We start from the raw sequence: 12,068 nt of genomic DNA, 5'->3' as shown, positions 1-12,068 counted from the left end.
ATGACACAGTTCAGGTAGGCTGTTTTGAATGCAAGTGTCCGAGTTTTGAATTTTATGTGGGCAGCAACTGGAAGCCAGTGAAGTCATCTGAACAGCGGGGTGGCATGCTGTTTTTGGTTGCTTGAAAACCAGACATGCTGCTGCAAGCTGTATTCCAGTTTGTCAGCATTCAGTGAGTGGAACTGGATTCTCCAAGCTCTGTAAGATGCTGGCACCTGCAGCATAATGCCACCATTTAAGCATATGGTATGATCTCACATTAGAATACAGTAATGAAGTAATGTATGGGGCTACAAAAACAGAAAGTGTCTGTCACTTCATCATTCCACTGTTTCCTGATAAAGGTAAATTGCATTCATTTTGAGCCTGATGGTTTATTTTTTTTACCTCAGGAACAAAAGTTTAAAAAGAAAAGTAACCATTTTCAGGTAATGCTTGCTAGCTTCTCACAGGCTTTTTGATTGTATCCAGCTTTCTTTCTCAGTAGATGACGACTAATGAAACTGAGGAAGACAGTATGCTGGACATACTACTGTCACAATATCAGATTTGAACTACAAGATTACCATGACCAAAAGAGTTCACTATGATGTTTCCACAATATCTAATCTGCAGAAACAAAATGAAAAACAAAAATGTTTATTATAATGATACCATTAGTCAAACTCTTTTGGCGAATGAGTAACCCTCAAAATACAAGTGTAGGGCATAAGAGAGAGTTTGCAACCATAACTGAACTGCATGTTGTTCTTATGTGTGTCATTAGCATGATATGCATATTGCAGTAAATAAATATCACATGTTACTCTCAACACCAGTGTACCACAGCAGCCCTTCCTGGAAGACTTTGAGATGTCACTAAAGCTAAAAGTGGACAATGCAAAGAAACAAAGCACTCAGAATATTCAGCTAAAACAGACATTTGCAATATCTTGTTTAATAAACCCATTTAGGATATATGTGATTGAGCTCAATATTTCAATATCAGAACATGATCTGTGCTCTACAACAACAAACACAGGAAACAGAAAATGGGGATGACTTGCCATTTTATTTGATATGCATGTTTATGCACATTATAAGTCATTTGTTGACTTTCTTTACATTTACTCTACCGATCAAAAGTTTGGGGTCATCCATGAAAACTCACACTTTTATTCATGTGCTAACATAACTGCATAAGGGTTTTCTAATCATCAATTAGCTTTTCAACACCATTAGCTAACACAATGTAGCATTAGAACACAGGAGTGATGGTTGCTGGAAATGTTCCTCTGTACCTCTAAGGAGATATTCCATTAAAAATCAGAAGTTTCCAGCTGGAATAGCCCTTTACCACATTAACAATGTCTAGACTGTATTTCTGATTCATTTAATGTTATCTTCATTGAAAAAAAATGCTTTTCTTCCAAAAATAAGGACTTTTCTAAGTGACCCCAAACTTTTGAATGGTAGAGTAGTTATTAACAGGACAAATAATCTAAACTCTTAACTTGTACATTTATTTCCTGACATTTAAACACATGGAGTGAAAATAGTTAAGTCATTTGAAAAAAAAACCCCATTCCATTCACAAGTTAACAAGAAGAAACCAAATGAGTACCAAAAAAGGCAGATAAAATTATATTAACCTAACATAATAATGTTCATCTTAATAGTTTATATTAGATTATTGTACAAAGCTGACAATTATTGGTCCATTTTGCTAAACAAATTTTGAATTAAATAAGTTATAAAATATAGCAAAAATAGTTTCTGCAGTTAATTCCCTTTACCAAACCCATCCTTTTATGCAAATTAAAAACACACCACAACAACAAAATGTAGTATAATCCCACTCCCAACAATTCCGTTTAGTTTTAAACCATCAGGAAATGTAATAAACCTATCACCACATGCAACAAAAGCATTTGGTTGTTTAAATGAAGTTAATGATATCACAGGTTACACACGGTCAAGTACAAAGGAAAGAATAAGTATTTCTAGAACAAATCACAGTGGTAGACAGTTCCCTTTATGGTATGTATTCCCTTATACCCACACCCTTCACTATCAATAATTACTGTTCTGTCACATTTCACCATACAATATTAGCTTTTTACACACAGTTCTGTACCAAATTGAAGACCAGCCCGCTGGTCTAAAAATAAAAGGAAAGTCGATTGTCAAGTTACATGTATTGTACAAGCAACATTCTCTGGGTTTGTATGTTGTCTTTCCATCCCAGACATTACATACAGGGGACTGATTCCCGCTCACACAGATACTGCAGAGAACTACAGTTATGATATGAAGTGATAAATATGAACTGCTATTGGAAGAGGCATCTCATTTGTTTAAAGATACAGAAATGGCAGTGTTGGGATGAAAATTCATTTGCACTGCACCATAAATAGAATTGCCAGTTTTTAAATTGTAGTGTGGACGGCAACTGAAAACTTCCTAGTGTCCAGTATTTACCTACAACTAATTGTTGCATTAATACAGCACTTATGCACTATTTACTCACCATTAACCAGGGCTTGGTGGAACAGAGCAAACATAAAAAGCTAAAATCCATCTAATATAGGCTACGGTATGTTCTTTCACATCAGTCAGAAACGCATGGCCTGCATGCATAAAGTGGCACATTCAGACATACAGTATCAGCATTAGCATACACAAATGACAAATGAATCCCGTGGGGCAAGGATCTATTGTACACTGTCAGTCGTGGCACAACAAGGTCTTTGTGTTGCTGCAGAAGCTGTGGCACTGACCTCACTACAGCCAACAGGCCCACAGTGTCACTGCTAGCTCAGTGCTGAGCGATAGGGTTTGTACTATTAAACAATATATTTAAAAATGGGGATTTAAGCTCCCTATTGCAGCACATGCACAAAACAAAAACTGCCTAAAGCTACAAAGTGCAAGAGTTCTGATTGAAGTTAGTCTTTCTGATAAATACTGTGCAGTCACGATGAAGCCAGAATGGAGGCAAAGCAGCAGCAAATAGGCCAGTACAAGCTTAAATGAAAGTCTTGAAACTATTTGATCCTGCAGCAGTTAACTAATCATCAATCAGTGATCTATCCAGCAATCCAAAAAGGCACTTAGTGTGGTTCCAATGGCCCAACAATAAACTGAATCCTTAAATATTGCACTTTAAAGCTGTACTCTAACAATGGATCAAATGATGACATGTAATGTTACCTTTGGTGACAAACTCACTGTGAATTATCAATGGCTCTGGAGCTTTTTTACCCTCTTATAGCTCATTATTTTGGTTTTCTAGTTCAAAGACCATGCTGGTATTAACTACATTTCCAGAGGTGGCAAACAGCTCTCAGCTACGAAGCTGCAATAATCCCATAGTACATTAACTGAGCTGCACCAAATAGCAAAGGAAAGTTAACAACTAGCTCTGTGTTTTAGGATGAAGCAGCTGCAAGCCCGATATTTTCCTCAGGAGTTGGCGAAGACTTGAGGTTAAAAAAAATACCAGTATTGGGCTCCTGTTCATCAGGAGGTCAGAAACATAATGTTTTAAGCATACATGTTTTTATGATCTACTGTCTATAAAATCCCTGTATTCTGAGTTCAGCTTCTCTATATGTAGTCAGAATGCCAGAAAACTTTAAAGAAAAAAACTATATACTTGAGAAAGCACCACTGCAAAACCCCACATTGTTGATGGTTTCACAAGAGCATTCAAAACTCAAGAGTGAATAAAGTAATTACGTATTAAGTGCAGAGGATAAATGGTTACATATGGCCAGCCATATGCACGCAAGCTTTGTCTCTTATGACATTATATTTTGTCCTACATCAAGACACTGAAATGAAATGAGAAAAATAAGGCAATAAAAAACAAACAGAAGATGCCATGCTACTTCCATTTCTTTTAGTGGTTTCTAGCAATCCTCCTCAGAGAGTTCACATGTGCAAAATAGTATAAGAAGAACACATACAGTAATCAACCAGATTTAAAATAAAGTACAAAGATAAAAGCTTCTGCTTCAGTTCCAGGCTGATTTGGACATATCTGTCTAGAGTGTCTGTTGGAGACTTTGATGACATTTTCTTCTGAATGCACTGTCAGTTCAGTGTTGCACTACAATTCCCACAATGCAGTGGTTATAAAAGTGTTGTTCAAGTAATCTGTGCACTGAGCACTGGTCAAAGTTTCACTGCTTTAGACTGCTCTTTAGTTCAGCGATGAATGCAGTAAATGCTTGTATTGTGAATGGGTTTACTGATTGAGTTGCATTAGCCGCGCGAACGCCTCAAGTTTCATTTTTATGTTTGTGGTCTATTAGAAAGTGCAGCTGCAGCAAATAGAATAGACTGAAAAACAAAAATCTTGCCACAGGTTTATCAAACTTGCTTACTGAAGTTGCTATAAAGCAGGAGTGTCAAACATTCAGCCCATGAGCCAAAACTAGCCCGATAGATGGTTCAATCTGGCCCATGGCACTTCTTTGCTAAGCATAAAAAATTAGAGAAGACATTAACTGCAAATTGTAAATTTAAAAAAAAAATCTAGATCTTGGCTAGATGTTTTGATCATAAAGTAAAATACTATATTATTCATTTTCAGATACCTGTGACTAAATATTTTGTGCTTTTGTAGACATTCTGTGATCTATAAGTTGTAATATGGAAAAGATGAACTGATGCATAATATTGTTAAAATTGAACTTATTTTGAACTTATTTTTCTTCTCAAATTTCAAGTTGCTTAGAATGCTTTGTACTGCCACTGTATCACTTTTGCAGTGCTCTGTTCTTTTGTTATATGCTGCCACTTGCACTTTTTGTGCATTTTTTCTTAAAGATTTCTATTTACGTCTTTTACTCTAGTATTTAATGATTTTTTTATTCTTATTTATTTTCTTAACTTACTTATCTTGTATGTTTAAAAGGCAGAATTTCATTACACACTGTGTATAATGACAATAAAGCTTTCTTATCTTAAAAAAAATAGTTCATTAAATGTTAACATTTTTAGAATGCCCTTTTTTTTACACTAAAACAAAGGGAAACATTTGGAGTTGTGGTTTTGTACAGATTATTGTGCTCTGATTTTAGTGGTCCAGCCCACTTGAGATCAAACTGGGCTGTATGTGGCCTCTGAACTTAAATGAGTTCGACACTCCTACTATAAAGGATCAGGGACTGGTCTGAGAAACACCTAATGTAAAGAAAACTATTACTAGATTACTGCAAATTCTCAAATAGAATTGAACACTTACATTACAGATGGTATCAGTACCATGCAGATGTTACCAGCATAACTGTCATCATTACTACAGAGTTATGCTTTTATCAGAGTTTCTGTTTTTAACAGAAATACTGTGTCAGTAGAGAAAAAAAACTACGCTGTGTGCACAAATTAGTAACTGATGCTTTCAGCCTATTAAGTCATGCTCTTGGATGAACAGAACCATATTTCACTTTTCAGCACAGGTTTTATGAATGTCAAAGATTATTGTTTAAAAAGGTGAAACCTGTCTAAATCCAAGTGGCTTATTCCGATCATTTACATTTCCCATGATCTCCTAACTTTTAGTGCTGCATTGCACCTGGGGTTGGGATATGTGAGGATGAGGACCCGAGCACGGACAACAAAGACTCGGCATATGAGACAAGACATGTATTTAGGTTGTTGTTTAGCTCTTTGTGTTCATGTTACATCTCTTTGTAGTTGTTTGCATCTTTGTAATTCTTTTGTGCTGTTATGAGGTCACTTTGTTCCGTTTTGTGTGTTTTACATGCCTTTGTGATAGTTTCGGATCTCTGCATAATCATTTTCTGTCTCCTTATAGTTGCTTGACTGACTTCCCAACAAGGTATAACAGTCACTTCAAACCAAAGCTCTGGCCCAGGGGCCCAGTGTGGCCCAGTCGGCTAGCTCTGGAATCCATCTATGACTACATGTTAACTGCCAAAGCATGTGGAGAACACGGGCAAATGAAATGACTGAGATAACCTGACAACACTGACACAAATGAAGGAATTCAATTTCTGTACGCACCTCAATACCAAAACATGGTTGTTGGCATGATGCTAGCACCCTGGGTGCTACCTCCTAACTGACCCAAGTAGCCACAACATTACATTCTGCTGTTGCACTGACTTTATATCAATTGCTAATTTGTGCACATAAAATTTAGAGGCATGAATTAGTAATTCCTGCGCACGAGACAACTGTTTCCTCCTGGTGCCTGCCAGGCTCTGTAGTTGTTATGCAGTGTAATTCATTTTGATTCTTCTTTGCTGCAGACAATAAAAGCTTCCCAAGAAAGAGAAAGAACTCTTTTATCTGGACTGCTGCAAGTGTTTTAGTTCAAAACAGAGAGAGGACATGTTCAATCTAACCAGTAAATAACAGAAACTCTAAATTAATAGGACAAACAGAAACAGATTGGATTATTTTCAAATGTGAGTGCAACACCAGTAAAATAAGAAATAAAGGCCTGGTTATCTTCTCATTGGAGGTTGAAAAGAACCCTGCCTGCTATATGAGAAAATAATGTAATCATGTGTTAAACATCACCCACCACCTGATTAAATATAGCAAAAAGGCTCAATATCTATGTGACAGTAGTTATATCTACTACAATCAGCTTTCACAGAAACATGACGCAGTTGATGAGGCTGAAGGTGTGCTGACAAATCTTTCAATGAGTCTCAATGACCACCGGCTCAAAAATACCAGGTGATCCTCTGGGGAAAAACAGAAACACATCAGCAATTAAATGGGGAAACTGTGCTGGTAAAAAGATGCATTAAGCTAGACATCCAGAGCGTACCTGTTGGCGAGCTGTGTCCCACTGAGGGCTGTGGTCCCATCTTTGCTGACAAACAGTCTCAAATTGCTATCTGATGGGACACAGAACAGTGGTTACCAGTGTGATGCTCAAGTGTGCTAAAACCAAAACCAAATACATGACACTCTGTCCAACCTTCATTGTTGCTGGTGTCAGAAAAGTTTTGACTCTGCACAATCTTCTCCACAATGTCATCTGCATCCATACGGGTGTCGTCCACACAGCTGGGCTGCCTCTCCACAGTGTCCTTCTTCCTCCTGTTGTTGGCAAACAGAACCACAAGAGAATTAATATTCCTATCTGAAACACAACAGCACTCTAAATCTCTTCTTTGTATAGTGAATTATCCAGTTTAAAGATGCTTTTCATACTTTTAACAAAATCCAGAAATGTGAATGTAACCTATAAACAAAAGCTGTTTGTGTATCAAAGTAAAACAGAAGAAACTAGAAAAGAGCGCAGTACTCCTCCAAGGCTGATCAGTTGTTGTATGAATTCCGACGTATGAAATCCTTTAAAAAGTCATAGATTGCAACGGTGGATTTTTAGTAGGATCACAATCATGTAATCGTCAGCAGGCAGCTGACGTAGTGTTCACTTGTTATCATCGTTACAGTGACTCTGTGCCGGTATCTCGCAATGATACAGAAATCTTTAACAAATCCGTGGATCCAGACTATAAGCCGCATCACTGTCAAAATCTAATCACTTGGTCCTTGTGTCATTTTTTGTGTCATTCCTTCCCTGAAAATTTCAGCTAAATTTGTTAATCCATTTTTGAGTAATGTTGACAAACAGACAAAACAACGCCTATCGTCACAAAACTCCGCCGAGGCTCCACCTCCTTGGCAGAGCAACAAACACATACCTGTACAATATCACTTAAATGCCAAATGATTCCAGATTGCATCATTTTAATTAATAATTATTATAATGAGTAATTGCATTACTTCTGAGGTGAAGAGTAGAGTCGAAACCACCAAGTCAGTGTGCAGGCTGACATTCATTGTGCCATCTGTAAATATCATCTCCGCAACACATTTTGCACTTATGCAGTCCCATATTATCATGCTCCCACCTCTGTGTTTCACTGTCTGGACTATGCATTTCTTTTGGTAGTACTGGCCCAGTTCATGACAAACATGCTTGACCACATAGGAGCCAAACATTGTTTTGGTCTCATCTGATCGAAGAATATGCGTCCAATATTCATTCAGCTTCTTTTCGTGACACTTAGCAAGTTTACTCTCTCTACCATTGATAACCCTGTGACAAGTCTGCAGCACTTGCACATTTGTTTTACAGAGCTAGATTACGAAAGTAGTGCTCTGACTGTGGCATTATTTTAGGCGGACAACCACTGTCGTCTGATCATTTACACTTTCGTGGAGTTTCTAATTTAGGGCTTTTTTTTTCATTATACTATTTCTAAAGCATTTGTTTTTAACTGTTCACAAGAGGAAATACTCTCCTTCTTAACTTGGAAACTAGAAAAGCACTCAGAGAATGCAGACCTCCGCCAAGGATAGAGAGGAAAACAGGAAACCCATGCAGTAAGGGATCATGAGCTGGAATCAAACCTGCATCTTTAACACAGTTCTGTTTACGAATCACCTTCTTAACCAGTTGAGCTATCTGGACACCTTGCTGCAATTTGTTGAACGACATACTAACCTATGATGTTTTGGTCATATTTTGGACCACATACTAAAACACACTAAAAAATTCAAAGTGATCCAGAATTCAGGATCCTTTCCGGATTGCCACCAAAATTAAATCAGCTCTTCCTCTTACCATAGTCTACATCCCCTCAAAATTTCATGTGAATCTGCCCAGGTGTTTTTGAGTTATCTTGCTAACAGACAGACAGACAGACGGACGGACACACAAACACCGGGTGTCCCATAACCTCCTTGGCGGAGGTAATAATGTAATTTTTGAGAGGTGATACAATCTTGAAATATCTGTCTTTTATGTGATATTGCACAGGAGTGTTCTTTCATGTAGTGTGTATGTAAATATGTAGCAGACTTAAAATAATTGCTTACACTTCACAGGATCAGCATGTTTATTTTCCTATAAAGGAGAGGCACAGGTCACAACTAGCAACACACACACACAACCAGTGTAGTCTCTCTCTATATATATATAACAGAAGCTGTCCAACTTTTGCTGAAAACGCATGCTTCATCACACAGGCCTCAGGAGAGTACATCACTAACTACGGCCTCCCTGCTACAGCAGGTAATCTGGAATCATATACAAGAAAATACAAACTACCAGCCTAAAGAAACACAAAAATAACCCAAAAGCAATATTCACATTTTGAGAATAAAATTATTGGACAAAATAGAATGCATTATATTCAACAAACATTTACTAAGCTACAAATGAACACAAACTTTGTACAACTTGAAGTCTTCACAGTGAAAATGTTTTAGCCCAGACACTGACTCACATTTATGTATGAAGTTGTTCCAGACATTCAGTCTACGTCTCACATGAAAAGCAGAACACAACATGCACTTCTCCCTTCAGAGTGGAATAAATTCTTAAAGAATTCCAGGCATGTAAATTTACACATGCCTGAAATCCAACTGCAGCCTCTTATCAGCACCATGGAGTACTGACATGCCTCAGTGACGTCAGTGACTCAGGAGGACATGTAGCAGCAGGTGTGTTTTGTCAAAAGTTCAGGTGTGTGTGTGTGTGTGTGTGTGTGTGTGTGTGTGTGTGTGTGTGTGTGTGTGTGTGTGTGTGTGTGTGTGTGTGTGTGTCTACCTGGAGGATCTGTTGGACTTGAGGGCTGCTGCAGAGGGTAGAGGTGGTCTCTCTGGTTTGGTGGGAGTTGCTTGTTGATGTGGTGAAGTGGGGGTGGAGGGAGGTGGCTGGGAAGGGTGGGCTAATCCGCAGGAGGCACTGCTGCTGGAGGAAGCGTTCCTATGGTGACTAAGGTCAGTCAGGCTGGAGCAGCGAGAGTGACTGGTGCTATATCCTAGAGGAGAGGAGAGGAGAGGAGAGGTTTCAGTTTCAAAAATCCCTTTATTGGCCTCTTCTAAAACACAAAACCTATCTTCAGGTCAGACTGAAAGAAGAAAAGAAAAACCATCAAAAGTGAAGCAGCAGCTCCCCACCCTCCCCCACCTAACACAAAACCCCGCCCACCGTCCATGTCTGAATAAAGTCTTTCATTTTGTCCATTAACTGAAAATAAGAGTGTTCCACCCTCAGACGGGCCTTCAACAGTCCCTCCAGAACCGGAACCACGTCCACACATCCAGCACCATCAGTCCCGTTCCTCCGTGTCAGCCATATCACCAGTTTTGCAGTTCCACATAAAAAATTCACAAGTGTATGTACAGTTTTTTCATTTGCTGAGTATTTCGGACCAAAAATAAACACACTGAAAGAGAAAACCTCCCCAAGACCAAGAAACCCTCTCTCCATCAGAGCAAACAGTGGTATCAGACGGGAACACTGCACAAACAGATGCTCTATAGTCTCTGTCTGAGCACAGAAGACACAGCCCTCCCCCAGCCCAGGATCAAGGTGCAGTCTAGAATCAACTGAGCATGTGAGCTTTTTGATGGTTTTAGAGTCAATGTTCTTGCTTGTGGTCAATATTGCTCGCCAAAGACTGTCCTGAGAAGAAAACTGGCGGCCATTGGCGTACAACTCCTGTTTGAGAATTGCCCAAAGATTCTCTATTGGGTTTAGATCTGGTGAAGCAGGGGGCCATGTCATCAGGCGTTTGTCCTTGAAATTCTTCTTGGCCAGCCACTCTTTTGTGTACTTGGAGGCATGACTTGGCGCATTGTCCTGCATGAAGATGATGCTCTTCTTGTAACTGGCAGGTTTTGATTTGTTCCATGGTATAAAATTTCGTTCCAAGAACTTGGTGTAATTTTCCGAATTCATTTTTACTCTTCTCTAGAAGAAGGAGTAAAAATGAACTTGGAAAATTACACCAAGTTCTTGGAACAAAATTTTATACCATGGTACAAATCAAAGCCTGCCAGTTACAAGAAGAAGGAGTACGAAAAATCACATTTGCACAATTATCTGGAACACACAGTAAACCGGAGGGTTCAAAAGCGTCGGAAAAAAGTAGCGGCTTATAGTCCAGAAAGTACAGTACATATTTAGGTCACGCGATTTGGTATCCATACATAACGTACACATGCATAACACATGTCTGTCATCAGCGCACAGACATTTTGTTTGTGGGTACATCTATATTAAATGACCACATATATAGTGCCATGATTTCTGATCATCAATAACTAATAAACAAATGCACAGCAAGGGTGCCCTTTATCGCCAATCCTATTTGTTCTCGCTTTAGAACCCCTAGCCATAGCAGTTAGAGCTCATCCAGGATTGTCAGGGATCCGTATTGGGGGGAGAAACCATTTAATATCTGTATTTGCTGATGACATCATATTTTTTCTGACAGACCTAAAAAACACCATCCCCAACTTGGTGAATATGATTGAGGAATTTGGAAAATTTTCGGGTTACAAAATCAATACTAGTAAATCAATGCTTATGTTTCTTAGTGAAGAGGATAGGAAAAACCCTACTGTGAAAACGGATTTTTCAATTGCTACAGATGGATTTAAGTACTTAGGCATTCAAATCACTCCAGATTTAAAAAAAAAATAGTTTCAACTAATTACAATCCCCTGGTAGATAAAGTTACAGAAACCTTAGAGCGCTGGCCAAATTTGCCCATCTCTATGATAGGACGAATAAATCTTTTGAAGATGTCAATTCTACCCAAATTTTTGTATTATTTTCAAGCAATTCCCCTGCCATTGCCACAATCCTTTTTTGATAACCTAAATAAAGTATTTAGTAGATTTGTCTGGAATAATAAGAAAGCAAGACTCCGGTTTAAACTATTATATTTACCCTATGAAAGAGGAGGGCTCCAACTTCCAAACCTTAGATGGTACTACATAGCAGCTCAATTAACATCTGCTTCATACTATTTTCATACAGACGTACTACCGATTTGGGTAATGATTGAACAACAATCTATTCCAAACCTACCCCAGAGAAAACAAACCAAAAATCCTTTCTTAAAAAATACTATCAACATATAGCATAATGCACATAAACATATTGGACACCATTCATCTTTATCCCGATTTACTCCACTGTATGGTAATGAAGATTTTAAACCTGGAAAACTGGATAAGGGATTCGAATTGTGGAAGGTGAATGGTATCCATATGATCAAAGACCTATATGT

At 38.3% G+C, this 12,068-nt stretch overlaps 1 protein-coding gene across 1 annotated transcript in view; it reads right to left on the bottom strand.

Moving 5' to 3' along the window:
* Nucleotides 1-1,032: 1,032 nt before the first annotated feature.
* The window catches only part of LOC110969111 (protein FAM102A-like), a 40,578-nt gene continuing 29,542 nt past the window's right edge, over nucleotides 1,033-12,068 (bottom strand). Inside the window, exons 9-12 of the mRNA XM_051938259.1 lie at nucleotides 9,593-9,806; nucleotides 6,947-7,068; nucleotides 6,794-6,863; nucleotides 1,033-6,707 (exon numbers count right to left, since the gene is read on the bottom strand). Coding sequence (XP_051794219.1) covers nucleotides 6,662-6,707; nucleotides 6,794-6,863; nucleotides 6,947-7,068; nucleotides 9,593-9,806 — 452 coding nt within the window. The 3' untranslated portion in view covers nucleotides 1,033-6,661. The remainder of the gene's footprint in view (nucleotides 6,708-6,793; nucleotides 6,864-6,946; nucleotides 7,069-9,592; nucleotides 9,807-12,068) is intronic.

This window comes from Acanthochromis polyacanthus, chromosome 18 (genome assembly GCF_021347895.1).
Source record: "Acanthochromis polyacanthus isolate Apoly-LR-REF ecotype Palm Island chromosome 18, KAUST_Apoly_ChrSc, whole genome shotgun sequence".
NCBI lineage: Eukaryota > Metazoa > Chordata > Actinopteri > Pomacentridae > Acanthochromis > Acanthochromis polyacanthus.
The sequence above is the reverse complement of the archived record's forward strand: the minus strand, read 5'-3'. Positions and strand labels throughout refer to the sequence as shown.